The 19,903-nt window shown below is 26.2% G+C and overlaps 6 protein-coding genes across 6 annotated transcripts; 1 reads left to right on the top strand and 5 right to left on the bottom strand.

The window, feature by feature from the left end:
- Window positions 1–189: 189 nt before the first annotated feature.
- OCT59_018633 (uncharacterized protein) lies at window positions 190–1,506 on the bottom strand. Its single transcript, XM_025324927.2, has 6 exons — window positions 1,437–1,506; window positions 1,258–1,365; window positions 1,017–1,141; window positions 751–936; window positions 490–658; window positions 190–394 (listed from the first exon to the last, which is right to left on the bottom strand). The coding sequence occupies exons 1-6, from the start codon at window positions 1,489–1,491 to the stop codon at window positions 348–350; spliced, it is 690 nt and encodes a 229-aa protein (XP_025183710.1). The 5' UTR covers window positions 1,492–1,506; the 3' UTR covers window positions 190–347.
- A 191-nt stretch (window positions 1,507–1,697) lies between these two features.
- OCT59_018634 (uncharacterized protein) lies at window positions 1,698–3,386 on the top strand (the record flags this gene model as incomplete). Its single annotated transcript, XM_025315075.2, has 7 exons — window positions 1,698–1,797; window positions 1,868–1,903; window positions 1,985–2,249; window positions 2,326–2,687; window positions 2,765–2,984; window positions 3,057–3,166; window positions 3,240–3,386. 7 exons carry the CDS (start codon window positions 1,698–1,700, stop codon window positions 3,251–3,253), a joined length of 1,107 nt encoding a protein of 368 aa, XP_025183709.1. The 3' UTR covers window positions 3,254–3,386.
- Window positions 3,281–4,209, bottom strand: OCT59_018635 (uncharacterized protein; the record flags this gene model as incomplete). The annotated part of the gene is made up of 4 exons (XM_066148908.1): window positions 3,281–3,286; window positions 3,377–3,483; window positions 3,671–4,008; window positions 4,154–4,209. The coding sequence occupies 4 exons, from the start codon at window positions 4,207–4,209 to the stop codon at window positions 3,281–3,283; spliced, it is 507 nt and encodes a 168-aa protein (XP_066004794.1).
- A 5,207-nt stretch (window positions 4,210–9,416) lies between these two features.
- On the bottom strand, window positions 9,417–9,952 carry OCT59_018636 (uncharacterized protein; the record flags this gene model as incomplete). Its single annotated transcript, XM_066148909.1, has 2 exons — window positions 9,417–9,574; window positions 9,904–9,952. The coding sequence occupies 2 exons, from the start codon at window positions 9,950–9,952 to the stop codon at window positions 9,417–9,419; spliced, it is 207 nt and encodes a 68-aa protein (XP_066004795.1).
- Window positions 9,953–12,063: 2,111 nt separating this feature from the next.
- On the bottom strand, window positions 12,064–12,294 carry OCT59_018637 (uncharacterized protein; the record flags this gene model as incomplete). Its single annotated transcript, XM_066148910.1, has 1 exon — window positions 12,064–12,294. The coding sequence occupies one exon, from the start codon at window positions 12,292–12,294 to the stop codon at window positions 12,064–12,066; it is 231 nt and encodes a 76-aa protein (XP_066004796.1).
- Window positions 12,295–15,923: 3,629 nt separating this feature from the next.
- Window positions 15,924–16,292, bottom strand: OCT59_018638 (uncharacterized protein; the record flags this gene model as incomplete). Its single annotated transcript, XM_025324925.1, has 1 exon — window positions 15,924–16,292. The coding sequence occupies one exon, from the start codon at window positions 16,290–16,292 to the stop codon at window positions 15,924–15,926; it is 369 nt and encodes a 122-aa protein (XP_025183705.1).
- Window positions 16,293–19,903: the final 3,611 nt, after the last annotated feature.

The raw sequence follows: 19,903 nt of genomic DNA on the forward strand, positions 1-19,903 counted from the left end.
AACAATCTAATTATTTATTTATTTATTTATTTTATTTATTTATTTTATTTATTTATTTTATTTTGAAATATTTTTTATTTTTAGGAAATTTAAGATTATTTTATGGAATTTTTTTTTTTGCTAATCTTGCAAAAAAAAGAAAATTTTTTTTCAATTAATATTATAGATCATATTAAAAAAAACGGTATTTATTTATTTATTTGTTTTATTATTTAAAGTTGGTTATTTTATTATTAGTTATCAGCTAGTATATAGTTTATTTTTAATATTTGGTTTTTTATAAATTATGTTTTAATTATTATTATTATTCTTATTAAAATAATGAGTTTGGTAAACCAATTTTACCATTATGTTTTTTCTTGGTCTTTTTGTGATGGTTGAATATTCCAATCACCTGATAAGTATAAAATTGTTGGTAAAAAAAAATGGGTTAATACTTGAAAGATAAAATACTGAATGTTTAAATAAATTGTAATAAAATAATATTACCTTCAGTTGAATCAGTATTCATTGTTTTAATCCAATCAATATCTAAACAAAAAGAGCCAGGTTGACTTAAAATAGAGAATCCAATAGTTTTAACTCGTTCCCTATACATTTCTATTTGAGGATCTTGTACAATTCCATGATTTGTTAATATAAAATCTCTAAACGGAATCTAAATATATTTGAGACATTTACCAATTAATTGATTATTATCATGAAAGGAACAAAAATAGATAAAATAAAAAAAAAATAAAATAAAAATACCATTACTATTTCCCATTCACCAGGTTTTCTCAGAAATAGACGATGTTGAAATAAATCAGTAAGTACGGGACCATCAGTTTGTATATTTACAAAATATTTTTTGTTATCACCACGTGCCTTTATAGCTAAATAACGAAATAATGAAGTATCCCAGCATCTTACTCCAAATAATGACGATCCACGGATCTACATAATATATTGAAAGCGAAAAAAAAGTAAAAATATGGACGGAAAAAATTGGGATGCAATGAAATCAGAATATGTACCCTTGATCTTATACCCGCGTAACCACTCCTTGTCAACTCTTGATTATATTTTGGTATATCAAGAGAAATATTTCCATGAAATTTACCATATCCTTCTATAAATTCTAAACTTGCATTCGAAAATCCTACATTATTTTAAATTTATAAGAAGAAAATATTATCATATAAAAGTTTGTCTTTTTTTTTCGAGAGAATACCAAAAAGCAATTAGAAAGTGAGAGAAACAATTGATTTTATATACCTCCAATATCTTTATCACATCCTATAACCCAATTTTCTAATTCTTTCGCATTATTAAATTGTAATAATAATTGTTCTTTTTCCCATGGTACAGGATTAGCTTTTAAAACTATTCAACATAATTAAATATTATTTTTTTTTTAAAAAAAAAATAGATCTATATATATTTAATAACTTTACTTCTAGTTCCTCCTTCTTTAATAGCATCCAGAGAACGTTTTAAAAAACCTGACATGTTTTCTTTTTTCACAATAAATGTGTGATAAAGGGCGGAAATCCTAAAAGATGATTAAAACAGATTTGATTTTCCCCGGCAGTTTCCTCGTACCAACATTCCCATATCGGATTAGATGAGTGAGAAATAAGATGACGTTTTTATTTATTTATTTTTTTTTTTATTGTAAATTTTTTTTCTTAAAAATTTATTTTATTTATTTAATTATGAATATTCTTAGAAAATATGATGATTTTATTTTAAATAATGCTTCACAAATAAGTTCTATCGAAAGTTCTTTAAGAACTTTAACTTATGTTTTGCCGGGTAAGATCTTTTGGTTCTTAATTTTGAGTGACTGTCTTGTTTGTCTTGCTAAAATATTATGGTTATTTAGGACGTTTTGCTGATGCCGAGTTTGCTTCTGAAGCGCGTAAGTATTTTATAAACCAAAGTTGCCTTTTAGTACATATTATATTAATTCTAATCTTTGGTGTTTGGTTGTAAATAACAGTCTTTGCAGCTTTGAATTTGATTGGATTATATCATGATTCGATATTAGTTCGAGCCGCAGAAAATTTAGAACCTTCAAAAAAACCAATTCCCTCACCACATAATAGATATACGAGGTATTGGATTAATTCATCAAAAACGTATCAAAGAGCATCGTTTGCATTAACATTTTTGCAATATACTGATGTGTTAATGGAAATGGGAATACAAAAGAAATGGGGTAAACAAGTTAAATGGAAATTGATCATTATGGTTGAATTAATAAAGTAAGCAACGTTAAAGTTGCAAAATTTTCTTTCTTTCTCAGTTTAATTAACGAGAACTTTCTTTTTGTTCATATAGAGCCATTTGTAGAATTATACTTCTTTATAAAACACAAGAACGTACAATTGTCAATCCAGCTATACCAAGAAGAGAAATCGATCCATCAATTTTTAATCAAGAAAATTTTTCTTCAAATAGTAGAACGTGGATAGGACAGCGCACAGGATGTAGACGAGATAATTTATCTTCAGTATCCTCAATTCATCAAAATTCCAATTCTAATAATAATTATTATACATCGTCTTGTGATATAAATAATTATCTAATGAATAAAGTTTTATATGTTGAGGATATTAAAAACCCGTCCGAATTAGTACATAGGTTACATGGAATAGGAAAATTGGCAGAATTATTGTATATTTTAAGACCTCTTATCTATGGTATATGTCAAATTTCACCTTGATTTGCAAATTTTTTAAAATAAGTAGGTTTTAATATACTTTTTTATTTCCTGTAGTTCTGGCGTTACAAAAATATGGAAATCGTTCATGGAAACCTTGGTCATTTTCAATTTTTATTGAATTATCAACAATAGTTCTTTATAAATATTTCTACAAGAAACATATGTCAGGAGGTTATAGATGGCTATCTACCTTAGAAAAAGAAGAAGAGAGAAGACGTTTCCGTTTTTTATTTTTCTATTTTTTAAGAGGTCCTTTATATGAAAAATTTACGAGGTATTTTTTTTTCTTTCAAAAAAAAAACAAAATATTTTAGAGATAACAGAGCAATTAATATTACAAATATAGGACCAAGATCAACAATTTTTGTCATTCCGTTAGCAATAAACCTATTTTATCACTGTTTGGAGGTATTCTAAGAGATTATCAACCATTATGGGAAAATGTTTATTTCTACAGTAAGTAATTTAAGTAATTTGAAAATTTTATGTCCGTTATTGATTATATATTTTTAACTTATTTATTTATTAGCCTCCTCATCATAAAAGGTAGTTTTGTGTTTGTGTAACATGTTAGATCTATAATGAAGTACATTTAGTAAGTCATTAAGTCGTATAAGTTGTGTAAACAAATAAAAATTGTATTTTATGTAATAATACACTTATTACAATAATATTAAAATAACTCCTCACGGTTAATATAACAAATTTAATATAAGTTATATAAGTTGAACGTTTACCGTTCTGTCTATAATATAATTGTTTTTGAATTAAATCTAAATTATTAAATTGAAAGTGAATATTGAATATTAAGAACGTTATAATAAAAAAAAAAAATAAGGTATTGAGATTCCGAATTTTATCGGGTAACAACACTATTACACAAATGTTCCCAAAAATGCCATAGTTCTTCTAAAGATCTATTTTTATCATCGATAATTCCAAATTTTAATATGATATCACCTTTAACAACATTTTTAGCGGTACGTTTTTGTAAAGTATAAGCTGCAGGTTGATTAGCGGGATCATCAAAAGTTCTAGGCATTCCATCATTTAATCCACCATTATTTCTAGCAAATATTTGCTTAATAGGAATAGTTATTTCACCTAAAAAGTCGCGTCCAAAACGATCTTCATCCCATACTGTTATAGTAATATGTGGAGGTACGTTTGTTTCACTTAATTTAATGTCAAATGATGAATTCCATACTGGATTAAGGGTTTTTTTGATAACTGCTGTTTCGTATTTTTTATTCGCTATTCGGATTACTGCGTATGGATCAGAGAATCCATCCTTATCACTAATAAACGAAAAAGTTATAGAGAATAAATAAATAAATAATAGAATATGCGAGAAGGAGGAAACTGACTTTTGTAAGATATATAGTAGAGTTCTATTCATCTAAAAGTTCATTTTTACATCAGACAATAAAAGAAAGTACTTACGCGGCTGCTAAATCTCTAGCTGCAAGTACGCCAATTCTAAGTATAATTTCAACCATAGTTTATAATAAAATATTTGATTTTTTTTTTAAGAAAAAAGAACGCAAAGTTCAAAGTTTTAGAGAAGTTTTTTTTTTTTAATTACACTAAACATTATTTTTCATTTAAAAAATACAACAAAAGGTCTTACCAAATGAAGTTAGCTGGTATATTTGGAGTACAACCCGCAGATGGAAGTAAATTAATAACTTGTTTTTATGCAAAATGTTGTACTTTTACCAATAAAATTTTTAATTTTTATCACGCTGACCAATAAATATTTTTTTACCTTAATTAATATTCTATACAATTCCGATAATTATAACAAATTCCGATAATTATAACAAAGATTTAGTACAACTCCAAAAAATTCTGATGGTTATTACGAACAATGCGATAATATAATTACTTATTGTATTATTATGGAAATACTCAATTGATAGTAGTTTCGGTTATAAAGTAACTTGAAATTTATATCAATCATAAAAATTAAAGTCTCCATAGTGATAGATTTTTAAGTATCTTTTATTCCAGTTTTTATTTAACACCAATTAATGTGTATCAATAAAATTAAATTTATACCATTTTTCGGGGGAGCGAATACTGTCATTTATTCTTCATTCTCTTAACATTTCCAAAAATTCTTTCATCTTCAGTCAATTCTATAAACACTAATATCACAATATATTATCCAATCTATATCTACAAATTTTTTTACCTTTTTGTTTATTGCAAATCCGTTCTGCGAGGTTGTCATGTGATTTATCGTATGAATCACCGAATTTTTATTTTATACTTAAAAATATCATTTCAATATATAAACTGCAATTTTACTATTTTTTTTGTTATTATATTTTTATATAAAAATTATTTGAATCACCTTTCTACAATTTTTAGTATTTTGGACCAGATTTTTTTAAAAATTATAAAATTATTCATCTATTAGCTTTTATATATAAAAATATATATATATATATATATTTTAATCAATATAGTGAAGTAATAAAAGTTTACTAGGCAGATTTTTTTTGAAAGTTAAACTGTCATAGCATAGCGAACATGCTTTATATCACTTTGACGATCATTTGCCGATCACAAGTTTCATTTTATTAAAAAATGATTAAATTATGAAAAAGTGCAAGGCAAAGTAAATGCCTAAATAAGAAAAAAATAAAATATGCCACCTTTTATTGTTGTATAACTTTAAATTAAATAATTTATATAATTTTTAATTTTTATATGCAAAATTATTAATATGTGATAATTTGAAGTTTCGGGATAAAAATTGAAGGCCGAAGCCGAATACGCAAAGCTGAAACTTGAAATTTTGCATGAACATTCCTTTTATTATATATAATCTGTAAAAAAAATAATGCAAGGTTTCGACCCATAATGCAGGTTTTTTGCTTATAGAGAAATTAGCCAATTATTTGTTATTAATATATTTCTAATAAAAAAGATTATTTACATTATTAAAGATAATGAAAAACTTTTAGTTGAAGATGAAGATGATAATATTTTAAGTGAAGATAATAATGATGAGAATATTGAAAATAATTTAGAAATAATAGAAAGTAATATGATAACCTGTTTGAAATATTATACTAAACATGGTTAAATTATTAATATAATTATTAGTATTTGTATTAATTTTTATGTTTTATATAAATTTTTAATTAAAATTAAAATTCTGTGAAGTTATTTGTAAATTTTAAACACTTATTATATTTAAAATTGATCTGTCACGACATATGTATTATGTGATAAGATCAAATAAATGATCGGCAAATGATCGGCAAATTTGTGATAAAATAGAGATGTTCACTATGCTAACTGTCATAGGCTTTGAACATAGTTTATCAATCCATTTTTCTCACTCAGAATTCAAATACTTATCAAAGCTAATATATAATAATTATAGGATAATGATACTTATTTACTTTTTTCTAAATATGAGAGGAACTGGAATGTAATCTCCAGTTGAAGACACTTTATCTCAGCCTTTGTTTCAGATATTTGCCTTTCATGCATTGAGATTTTTATATTCCCTTTTGGCAATTAATTAATAAAATGATTTGCTTAAATCAACAGACTTTTCTTTCTTTATATATTTTCTCAAGTAATCATTTGCATATGAGTCAGTGATCCCCTATTATAGAGGAATACTAACAAATCACATATAGTGCAGTAAATATAAAAAGTTCTTTTTCCACCTACAAATTTCCCATTTACATATATATTTCTTATTAACCAGGTGTAATCATTCTTAGAAAAGTACTTTGGATTATTTCTAAAAAACTTTTTAAATGGAGCATAAATACATATCTGGTGTTTCATAATCATGTTTATAATACAGATCTATTAATGCTTTTACTTCTTTAGGATTTATATCACAATTGAAAGAATTTCATACAAATTTTGGTACCATTTATTTTTATGATGGTATTGAAGTAGATAAAAATACTCTTAATAATAAATATATTAGGCATTTTGGATTGATTATAATTTGCTAGTATAGGAAAGAAGTTGGATAAGTAGTGATATTTTTTAAGTATGCTATTCATTTGATATACTATTTTCTCCACTTTACTGTTTTTTCTTTATAATCTTCATCCACAAAGTATCTATTAACATTCAATTGAGCAGGTACAATTTCATCAAAAAATGCTATATACTTTTGCATCTTTTCACTTATAAAATTTTCTTCATCATCCAATATTAACCTTTTATATAATATATCCAATAGTGTTGCTTATCATAAATAGTTATAAATTTAAAAACTAAGTAATTATAATAGTTGTAAATTAGAATTAAGGACATGCAAAAATTTTGGTACTATTCATTTTTATGATGGTATTGAAGTAGATAAAAATACTCTTAATAATAAATATATTAGGCATTTTGGATTGATTATAATTTGCTAGTACAGGAAAGAAGTTGGATAAGTAGTGATATTTTTAAGTATACTATTCATTTGATATACTATTTTCTCTACTTCTCTGTTTTTTCTTTATAATCTTCATCCACAAAGTATCTATCAACATTCAATTGAGCAGGTACAATCTCATCAAAAAATACTATATACTTTTGCATCTTTTTACTTATAAAATTTTCTTCATCATCCAATATTAACCTTTTATATAACATATCCAATAGTGTTGCTTATCATAAATAGTTATAAATCTAAAAACTAAGTAATTATAATGGTTGTAAATCAGAATTAAAGACATGCAAAAATTTTGATACCATTTATTTTTATGATGGTATTGAAGTAGATAAAAATACTTTTAATAATAAATATATTAGGCATTTTGAATTGATTATAATTTGCTAGCATAAGAAAGAAGTTGGATAAATAGTGATATTTTTTAAGTATGCTATATTGCTATTCATTTGATATACTATTTTTTCCATTTCGCTATTTTTTCTTTATAATCTTCATTCACAAAGTATCTATCAATATTCAATTGAGCAAGTACAATCTCATCAAAAAATGCTATATACTTTTGCATCTTTTCACTTATAAAATTTTCTTTATCATCCAATATTAACCTTTTATATAACATATCCAATAGTGTTGCTTATCATAAATAGTTATAAATCTAAAAACTAAGTAATTATAATGGTTGTAAATCAGAATTAAGGGCATGCAAAAATTATGTGATATAGTAGATGGATGAGAGGTCAGGTCCTGCAATCAGTGTTACAATATACCTTTTATAGTAATAATATATCTTTTATGGTAAATAATATATAATTTATTTATTAAGAAGTTTTTTTGCAATTACTTTATCATCTAAAAGTCCAATTTCAATGAATTTTTTTTTGTTTTATAAAGTATAAAGAGGGCTACAAAATAAAAAAAGTTTATGCAAATTGAATTATTGAATAGTAAAATAATTGTATTATAATATATATATATAATATATAATAATTTATTTATTAAGAAGTTTTTTTACAATTAATTTACTATCTAGCAGTTCAATTTTAATGAATTTTTTTTTTATTTTGTAAAGCATAAAGAGGTCTACAAAACAAAAAAAAGTTTATGCAAATTGGATTATTGGATATTGAAATAATTGTATTATAATATATGTATAATATACAATAATTTAAGTTTTTTTGCAATTATTTTACCATCTAGCAGTCCAATTTCAATGAATTTTTTTTTATTTTATAAAGCATAAATAGGTTTACAAAAACAAAAAAAAGGTTATGCAAATTGTGGGGGTTCAGATCTCTAATTGAGCATAATCATATGATTTCTGGCATATCTCTTATCATCTTTTAGTTAATCATAATAGCATAGTATTTACAACCAAATTATAATTTATGTTTATAATATTACAATTCGCTTAGGTTGTAATTCAAAATATAATAATTAATACTTATGGTATGTACTCTTAATATCTAATTCATCCTCATCCAAAAGACTATATACCTGATTTTGTGTATTTTCACATTCTAAATCAAGTACATAAAAATATGACATAAAATCTCAAGTTTGCCAAATAGTTTTAAGTTTATTATAGTATGACAAAAATGTTATTTTTTCAAAGTATTAGAAGCATCAATTACTGAATTCACCAAACATTTATTCGTAATATTTTTTTCAATAAATTTATTTTCTTATGATGACTTCCATTTTTTAATGTTATTGTTATTAGGTTTAGAAATATCTGATAAACCTTTTTTGGAATATTAATAAAACTTTTTGACAAATTAGCAACTTTACACTAGTCGAAATAGTCCAAATCAGATAGAAATCGATCATCTGATTTTAATCTGATTTATAACTCAATTTTGACCAATTTTTTTAAAAAGGCAATATTCCGTTTGGGTTCTGAGTGGTTGCTACTCAGAATATAATTCAGAATAAAAAATCAGATATAAATCGGATATAAATCAACAAATACTACTAAATTCGACACTATTAATTAGACATAAATCAACTAAATTTATTATATAAATCGGATATAAATCAGATATAATTCAATTACAATTCAATTTATAAATTCAGATATACTATAAAATATATTATAATACGCAAAACTAAAAATTAGAGTAAAATAAATTCATATATGCTATAAAAAATATAATATAATATAATACGCAAAACTAAAAAAAGAGTAAAATTAATTCAGATATGTAATAAAACATACTATAATACGCAAAACTAAAAAAAAAAGTAAATTAGTAATAAAATAGAATTCTGAAATTCCAACCATTAATCTTTTTGCATAAAACTTTCTGATTTATCCGCTTTATCTTCCAAAATTGCATCTAAATCTTCATCATCAATATTTAAATCGTCTGTATATTCTGTGTCATATACCATATCTGGTTGATCAACATATGACCAATCGGGAGTATCATCCGGTGGTACTTTATCATAGCATTGTATCTCGTCGTTATAATTCCGAGGTCACAATTGCTGCGCCGTTTGTTTCACTCTTAAATGTTTATTGAGAACATTTCTTAATAAAAGTCTCAACTAAAATGTAAAAATAAATAAAATCGGAAAATGTAAAAATAAGTAAAATTGGAATTAGTGAAAATAAGTAAAATAATTAGTGAAAATAAGTAAAATCAGAATTAGTGAAAATTTATAGCAAAATAAATTATCAAGATAAAATAAGTAACCTCTTCTAAGCGCCACAATAGATCATAAACATTAATGACCGATTTGAATCTTCATTTTTGGTTTCACTCACTTCCGGTGAATGATATGCACGATTTGCCAGAATTTTTAACAGATCCCATTTTTCATAACTCATAATTCAGCTATCCTTTTTATTAAAGAAATCTTTCGCAGCCTTTATCCTTCGCAATTTTTTCTGATTGATAAATTTAAAATGAGTTAATATGGATCATTAATTTGCCGCTGGATTATATTACATACATTATTTAATCTATTATTGGCATGAACTCGTCAATTGTCCATGCTTTCTTTGCCAGATATCCTCAAACTCAACTTAGATCGTCGAGATTTATGTAGGCTACTTAACCACCTTGTTACCTGGTTAAAGGATGGTTGATAATTCGGAACAAGTGATTTTCAGATTTTGGGAATTAATTTACGTCAAATTTTAATGTTTTTTGCATTATTAAACGTTTCATTGTAGTTTAAGTTATATTTCTCATTAAGTATTTTTAAGATTGATTTCATTTCGATCTAATTGATATTCAGAAAAAGAAAAATTAAAGAAAGTATTATGAAATAATAAAATTAGCAACAAACAGATATGTTAGTAGAAAATTCAGTATAAATTTGTGGAACCAAAAACGTTAGTTATTAAAATTAATAAAAAATTGGTAGTTCGTAAAAGTTAGTATACGAATTTGTATTGAAATTAGTAAAAATTAGTAATTGTAAAGTTAGTATACGAATTTGCGTTAAATTAGTAAAAAATTAGTAATTTGTAAAAGTTAGTATATGAATCGCGTTAAATTAATAAAAATTTGTAAAAAATTAGTAATTTGTAAAAGTTAGTATATGAATCGCGTTAAATTAATAAAAATTTGTAAAAAATTAGTAATTTGTAAAAGTTAGTATATGAATCGCGTTAAATTAATAAAAATTTGTAAAAAATTAGTAATTTGTAAAAGTTAGTATATGAATCACGTTAAATTAATAAAAATTTGTAAAAAATTAGTAATTTGTAAAAGTTAGTATATGAATCGTGTTAAATTAATAAAAATTTGTAAAAAATTAGTAATTCGTAAAAGTTAGTATATGAATCGCATTAAATTAATAAAAATTTGTAAAAAAATTAGTAATTTGTAAAAGTTAGTATATGAATCGTGTTAAATTAATAAAAATTTGTAAAAAATTAGTAATTCGTAAAAATTAGTATATGAATCGCGTTAAATTAATAAAAATTTGTAAAAAATTAGTAATTCGTAAAAGTTAGTAGTATATGAATTGTGTTAAATTAATAAAAATTTGTAAATTGTCATAAAGATGAAATTAGTATTGAAATCAGTTGCAAAAATTAGTATCAAATATGTTGTCAAAACTCAACAAACCCTTGCTTCTCTTTTGTTAGGCTCTTTGGGTGATTCTTCAGTTGCATTCGATTTGGAATAGAGCTCCAAATGGGTCAGGTCAGGTCAGGTCAGGTTATATCAGGTTGTCTGTTTGACCTGACCTGACCTGAAACCTGAAAAATTTCAGGACTATTTTTATTAAAGTATTGAAAAAAAACGGTACAAAACTTTTTTTTTTTAATATAATATTATGAAAAAAAACGTTTTTGCAACGTTTTTTATTAAAATATTGAAAAAAATATTGCAAAACGTTTTTTTTAACATAACATTATGAAAAAAATGTTTTCGCAACGTTATTATTGAAATATCAAAAAAAAATGTTACGAAACATTTTTTTAATATAATATTATGAAAAACGTTTTCGCAACGTTTTTTCTCAAAATATTGCGATTCAACATTTTTATATTAAAATCATATAAAAAAGTGAATCCCAATACTGCAATTCACTTTTTTATATTGATTTTGTATAAAAAAAGTGAGTTGCAGTATTGCGATTCACTTTTTTATATAGAATTAATATAAAAAAGTGAATCGCAATATCGCAACTCACTTTTATTATATAAAATCAATATAAAAAAGTGAATCGCAATACCGCAACTCACTTTTTTTATATAGAATCTATATAAAAAAGTGAATCGCAATACCGCAACTCACTTTTTTTATATAGAATCTATATAAAAAAGTGAATCGCAATACTGCAACTCACTTTTATTATATAGTAGAATCAATAGTTTCAGGTCAACAGGTCAATCAGGTCAGGTCAATCTTTATACCTGACCTGAATTTTTTAAAAATCTCATACCTGACCTGAATTTCAGGTCAGGTCAGGTCAGGTCACCTGAATTTGGCTGACCTGTTCGGAGTTCTAATTTGGAATCTATCAAATCGTCATCAACATCTTCGTCTTTATCGTTATCATCACTTATTTGGACTACGCTTCTTTTGCTCTTGGCTTTTTTGGAAAGATGCTTGGATTCAATATCATCGATCTCACTTGCTCTGATTTTTCTTTTTAATTTTTCATTTTCTGTACCGAATGCATCGTTAATTTCCATAAGTGTACTGAAATCCTCTTTTAAGCCTTTTAATTCCTTAGAAATTTCTACGTTTATTTTCTCCAACTTCGTATTTTTATTACGCAAATCAGCTATTGTCGCATGTAATTTATGATTTTCTAACACTGGTCGAAATTAAAAAAATCGGACATATGGAAAATCGGCCAAAAATCAGACCAAAATTGACTAACATTATAAATCGGCACATCTGATTGATGCCAATCAGACAATTTGATAAAAATTCAGCAAAAAATCATTATATTTGATTGACGGCTGATTGATGCTAGTTGAAATCAAAAAAAAAAATGGACAAATGGCAAATCAACCTAAAATTTGCCCAATATTCAAATATGCACTTCCGATTTATGGAAAATTGACAATTCAATAAATATTCAATAAAAATTCAATAAAAATTCAGCAAAAAATCATTATATTTGATTGACGGCTGATTGATGCTGGTTGAAATTAAAAAAAAAATGGACAAAATAGCAAATCAACCTAAAATTTGCCCAATATTCAAATATGCACTTCCGATTTATGGAAAATTGACAATTCAATAAATATTCAATAAAAATTCAATAAAAATTCAGCAAAAAATCATTATATTTGATTGACGGCTGATTGATGCTGGTTGAAATTAAAAAAAAAAATGGACAAAATAGCAAATCAACCTAAAATTTGCCCAATATTCAAATATGTACTTCAGATTTATGGAAAATTGACAATTCAATAAATATTCAATAAAAATTCAATAAAAATTCAGCAAAAAATCATTATATTTGATTGACGGCTGATTGATGCTGGTTGAAATTAAAAAAAAAATCTGACAAAATGGCAAATCAACCTAAAATTTACCCAATATTCAAATATGTACTTCAGATTTATGGAAAATTGACAATTCAATAAAAATTCAATAAAAATCCAACAAAAATTTGTTAAAAAATCATTATATTTGATTGACGGCTGATTGATATAAAAAAAAAATCTGACAAATTTGTAAATCAACCTAAAATTTACAATATTCAAATATGTACTTCAGATTTATGGAAAATTAACAATTCAATAAAAATTCAATAAAAATTTAGCAAAAAATTATCATATTTGATTAACAGCTTAAAATTTGCCTAATATTGTCTGATTTATGGCACTTTTATATCAAATTGCACTGGTCGAAATCAAAACTTTTGGGCATGGAAAAATTGTCTCAATTTCAGAAGTTATTCGAATAAACGATTTTTCAAAATCAACTTATGATGTACTAAGCCGCAGCCACAGTAAAATTAATCTGGCAATTAGTTGATCTATTACCGAATTTAGACTTTATTTAAACTAAAGTTTCGAAACTTTATCTTCATCTAACTTCATTCCTAAACAAAACGGTTTTAAACGTTTTGGAATTTTTTTTTAATTTTTTATCGGAAATAATGTTCCAATTTTTAACATTTTTATTTTTTACGAAACGTTTTTTAACTTTTCATTTAATATTTTCAATCGGAACATTAGTTAACGTTCTGATTTTATTAATTTTTTTTTGCAAAACTATTACTTTAAAAAACGTTTTCTAACATTTTTTTTTTATACTTTTAAATAGGAAATCGGCTCCTACTTGGATACCGAATTCCAAAGGTAAGTTTTGAAGAATTTCTTTGAAACTTTATAAAAAAAAACGTTTTCTAACGTTTTTTTTATACTTTTATATAGGAAATCGTCTCCTACTTGGATACCGAATTCCAAAGGTAAGTTTTGAAGAATTTCTTCGAAACTTTATAAAAAAAAACGTTTTCTAACATTTTTTTTATACTTTTATATAGGAAATCGGCTCCTACTTGGATACTGATTTCCAAAGGTAAGTTTCGAAACAAAAGTTTCGAAACTTTAAAAAACGTTTTTTAATATTACTAAAAACGTTTTTTTTTACTTTTGTATAGGAAATCGGCTCCAACGTGGATGCCGATATTCCAGATAAGTTTCGCATTTTCGAAACTTCTTTGAAAAAAACGTTTAACGTTTTTTTTTTTAATATTATTGTAGGAATACTGTAAAGTTTTGAATTTTCGAAACTTTTTGACAAAAATTAATAAAAAACGTTTAATTTAACGTTTTTTATTATATTTTATTATTTTTTTTTGCAGGGAAATCGGCTCCAAATTGGATACCGGAATCCCGCAAGTAAAGTTTCGAAGTTTCGAAACTTTATGAAACTTAATAAAAAAATGTTTAAATTTAACGTTTTTTTATTATTTTTATTAATTTTTTTTGCAGGAAATCAGCTCCAAATTGGATACCGAAATCCCGCAAGTAAAGTTTCGATTTTCGAAACTTTTTGACGCAAATTAATAAAAAAAATGTTTAATTTAACGTTTTTTTTATTATTTTTTATTATTTTTTTTTGCAGGAAATCGGCTCCAAATTGGATACCAGAATCCCGCAAGTAAAGTTTCGAAGTTTCGAAACTTTATGAAACTTCGAAACTTTATGAAACTTAATAAAAAAACGTTTAAATTAACATTTTTTTATTAGATTTTATTATTTTTTTTGCAGGAAAATCGGCTCCAAATTGTATCAGAATCCCGCAGGTAAAGTTTCGTCAAAACTTTTTGACGCAAATTAATAAAAAAAACGTTTAATTTAACGTTTTTTTTATTATTTTTTATTATTTTTTTTTGCAGGAAATCAGCTCCAAATTGTACCGGAATCCCGCAGGTAAAGTTTCGATTTTTCGAAACTTTTTGACGAAACTTAATAAAAATGTTTAATTTAACATTTTTTATTATATTTTATTAATTTTTTTGTATGGAAATTGGCTTCGATTTGCCATCCTACAGGTAACGTTTTGATTTTTGAAACTTGAAACTTAAAAAAAAATGTTATTTTAATGTTTTTTCTTTTTTTTTTTGTAGGAAAATCATCTCCAATTTGTAGAAACAAATGGAATTAAGGAATTTAATGTATACCGGATTTGTTAGAAAGTTGGGATGATTTTTGGTAAAATTGTTTTATATGTATATGTAATATTTTAAATTTCAGAATAAAATTTACTGTAATTTGCGATACAATTCAGAATACAAATCAGAATAAATTTTTTACTACAAATCGGAATAAATTTTACTACAAATCAGAATAAATTTTACTACAAATCGGAATAAATTTTACTACAATTCGGAATAAATTTTACTACAAATCAGAATAAATTTTACTACAAATCGGAATAAATTTTACTACAATTCGGAATAAATTTTACTACAAATCAGAATAAATTTTACTACAAATTGGAATAAATTTTACTACAAATCGGAATAAATTTTACTACAATTTGGAATAAATTTTACTACAATTCAGAAAATTTTGTCACAAATTTACCATAATTCAGAATAAATTCACTGCAATTCAGTAAATTTATGAATAATATTTTTTAAACAATTCGGATTAAAAATACTAAGCAATTCAGATACAATTCAGACATTCTGATCGGCATCGATCGGCCTGCCAATCAGAACTTTGCCTAAATTAATAAATCGGCCATATTTATCACCAAATTCAGCCTAAAATCGGACATCCGATTTCTAGCCGATTTGGACTATTTCGACCAGTGTAAAATTTATTAACCAAATTCGGAAACAAACAAACTTTCAATGTAAAGCAACCAAAACAGCAACCAATTTTAGCAATTTTGTTACAATTATACCAGTTTCCAAAGATGAATTATCATCATAAAGATCTAAATTATGGCAAAGATCCTTTTGCTGTTCTAAATAGAAATCTGGAACCTTGAAATTTTTATATTGTTCTTTCATATGCTGAACTTTTGATTTTGAAGTAACGGTCGATTTGCTAGTGATAGCAGGCACAGGAGTAGTTTCGTTGCTAGTGATAGCAGCAGGAGTAATTTCAGAAATTTTAGAAGCTCTTTTGCTAGTGGTGGCTGCGATGGCAGCAGGAGTAATTTCAGACGGATATTTATAAACTTTGGTAATTTTTTTTTTTTCTTGTTGGGACATGGTGAAAGTAAAAAATTAAGAGAAAGAGAAAGAAAAGAGAGATGAGAGAGAAAAAATTTAAAATTTAGACTTTTATAGCTTAAAATCAGTCGAATTAAGCTTTTTTCTTATAAGCTTAATCACAATCAAATTATCATGATATTGTAATTACCGTTGATTCCTTAAAAAATTTTTAACAATTAAATTTATTCCTTAAATGATTAAATGATCTTTTTTATTCTTTTGATTATACGACGAATTTCTTATATTGTTCTTTAAAAAAGGATCTAATTTAACTCCTATGTATCACTTTGATTATATGGCGAATTTTTTATATTATTCTTTAAAAAATAATCTTAATTGAATAATTGAAAATATATTATGGCGATTTATAATGTGAAATTGAATTTGTTCAATTTGTAGCGCAGCAGGAATTTACTTTTTAAAAAGAATTAAATTGATATTATTTAAAAATATATTGAGATAAATATTGTAAATTTTTTATTTCATAAAATGAGTAGACGAAAGAGATTAGTTTCTGCTTTACTTAGCAATGATGAAGAATCAATTACAGCTTGCTCTTCTCGTAAAAGTAGAGTGATCTCTAGAGTAATTGATGAAGAATCTGAAGAATCAATTTCAATTATACATACACATGACAGAAGAATGGTTCCTTGCAATTGTTCTAAATGTAACGGAAAAATAGTAGATGTTCGTACAAAATTGAACCATGAGGCTGATAGAAATTCGGATGATGACCAAGATTCGGAAGTTGTTCAAGATTATAGTAATCCTTTACCATCATCATTTGAAAATTATAGTAATCCTTTACCATCATCATCTGAAGATTATGGTAATCCTTTACCAGAAGATAACCCAGTATCATCTGACGAAGATTCAGATAATAATCAAAACGTAATTCAACAAATGAAAATAGAGGAAATAGACAACTTATCAACTGATTTACTTCATCGACAACATTCGAGAAGATACGCAAATCAACAAGCAACAATTACCGAAGAAGAAATTCCTCCAGAATTATTCATAACTGATGAAGAATCAAGCGAAACTGATGAAGAATCAAATGAAAGTGAAATCAATAATGGCGATAATAATGATTATGAGTATACTGAAATTTTTGAGAATTATGCGCCACCTGTTTATGAGCAATTTCAAGATCGAATTAGTCTAGACACAAATGCCAATAGACAATTTTTGTGGATTTTGCTGTGGATAATGAGCTTTCGCAAAAGATTTAATATTCCAGAAACAGCAACAGAAACGCTTATTCAATTCATAAAGCTGTTATTGATAAAAATTGGCGGTTCTAATTTTGAAGAATTTTCTGGCTTTTTATACTTAGCAAGAAATGTTCTTGGGCTAAAAGATCAACATCATAACTTTGCGGCATGTCTGAAATGCCACAAATTATATAATAAAAAGGAAGTAGAAGAATTTCAGCAAAATGGAAATCTTACAGTTATGAAGTGTAGTCATGTCGAATTTCCTAATTCGACATCTAGGAGATTAAAACAATGCCAGATGCCTTTAGCAGAAAGATCAATGTTATTACATGGCCGTATTAAAATTTGATCTGAGAAGATATTTCCATTTGCTAGTATCAGAAATCAATTAGCATCAATGTATTGCCAGCTGGGATTTGAAAGAAACTTACGTCACTGGTCTGAACGCAAACGATTTGATGATATTTTAACTGATATCTATGATGGTCAGGTCTAGAAAATTTTAAAGAAACAAGCGATGAAAATTCGTCAAAATTTTTTTGACCTGAAGTGGCTGATTCTAATCTTGGTTTAATGTTGAATCTCGACTGGTTTCAACCATATGATGGTGTTGTCCATAGTACTGGAGTAATATATACCACAATTTGTAATCTACCACGGGATATGCATTTTGAACGTGAAAATATATTGGTTCTTGGTTTGTTGCCCAACCCAAACGAAGTGAGTCTCCACCAAATTAACCATTATTTGGCGCCAATTGTTAATGAATTAGTATTACTTTGGGACGGAGTGATGTTTGATAACACTTTTGAGTACCAAGAATCAAGAAAAATTCGAGCGGCACTGATACTCGTTTTGTGATATTCCTGTGACAAGAAAAATATGTGGGCATATTTCAGCCCTTTTATCGTGTTATAGATGTGAGAAGAAAGCAAATTACGAAAATCATAAACATAATTTCACTGGAATGGATAATATGAGCGAATGGTTTATCAATCGAGATTCGGCACAATTTTGCGAGAATGCTTTTGGATGGCGTCGCTGCAATTCAAATGCTGCAAGGAATCGCTTTGTAAAAACTACTGGCGTAAGGTGGTCTGAATTGTTGAGATTGCTATATTTCGACCCAATTCAGTTTTTATCAATTGATCCAATGCACTGCCTATTCTTAGGCATTGCAAAGTGGATTATTAAGCGGATTTGGGTTGATGAAAATATATTAAAACTGGAAACTCTAAAAGAAATTCAAAAGAAAATGAATCAATTCCAAGTACTAGCTGACATAGGTAGAATCCCAGGAAAGGTAGAATGTGGCGAAGGTTTTGCGAATTTTACGGCTGATCAGTGGTAAATATTTTTTAACATTTATGCCATAGTGTCACTTTGGAAATACCTTCCTGGCGTAGATAAGAAGATTCTTATATGCTTTGTAAGAATTTGCTCGATTTTGGTAGGATGAATTGTTCAATCCAATTTAATGGATGAAGCTCACCAAAAATTGGTTGAAATTGTAAAAATAATTGAGCAAAATTACGGTTGAGATATGATAACTCTAAACCTTCATCTTTTGCTCCATTTATACGAATGTGCAAAAGATTTTGGGCCTCTTTACGCTTTTTGGTGTTTTTTGTTTGAGCGCATGAATGGTGTGCTTAAGGTTGCTTGTCTAAACCTCTTCAAAATCCTACGATTAGTTTCGTCAAAATTTTACTATAGATTTATTATAGTTTTGGCAGAGTTTCAGCAGTTTCGGCATTTATAATAAGTTTTGGCAGTTTCGCCTTTCTCCAAAGTTTCGCCAGTTTTTTAATATAACTTTAATATAGTTTTGGCAGAATTTCGCTTTTTGGCGAAACGCCATCTTGCCTAAACCCCTAGGTTTCGGCAAGCAACCTTAGGTGTGCTAGGTAAGATGCTGACTTCTAAAAATATCCTTTTTCTTCTAAAATTAATTTTAAGTTCCATTCCTTTATTTATTTTTTAGGTTCTTTGCCTAATAGCCATCGGAAAATTGAACCAGAGCTCATGCGCCGAATTATGAACGATAAACAAATTAATAATATTGTTAGTTCTGGAATAGTTGATACAAAAGGTCTCGATATACTTGATACCAGACCTTCAATCAGTTCAATTTCAAAACCCGACAAATTTACTTCAGTTGAAATGAAGCGATATTTGCTATACTCGCAAAATATTAAAGAATCTCTAATTGCTGGATGCGAAGCATTTCCAGAAGAAATGCTAGGCCCTTTCTTGGAAAAAGTTATAATGTCAAGTGAAATGCTTGACATAATGATAGATTATTATAATGCGACCTACCCAGCAAATAACTTTCGAAAACCATTTGGAGAAGAACCCAAAGATTCAATTATTATTCGCGTCAGAATG

This window comes from Rhizophagus irregularis, chromosome 27 (genome assembly GCF_026210795.1).
Source record: "Rhizophagus irregularis chromosome 27, complete sequence".
In the NCBI taxonomy this organism is placed as follows: Eukaryota; Fungi; Glomeromycota; class Glomeromycetes; order Glomerales; family Glomeraceae; genus Rhizophagus; species Rhizophagus irregularis.

What these genes read in the sequence shown, in the direction of transcription:
- OCT59_018633 (XM_025324927.2), bottom strand. Translation starts at nt 1,491, where the DNA reads ATGTCAGGTTTTTTAAAACGTTCTCTGGATGCTATTAAAGAAGGAGGA. An exon ending in GTGAATGGGAAATAGTAATG is followed by an intron (nt 659 to 750) that starts GTATTTTTATTT and finishes AAATATATTTAG; the next exon opens with ATTCCGTTTAGAGATTTTAT. An exon ending in GAATACTGATTCAACTGAAG is followed by an intron (nt 395 to 489) that starts GTAATATTATTT and finishes TATACTTATCAG; the next exon opens with GTGATTGGAATATTCAACCA.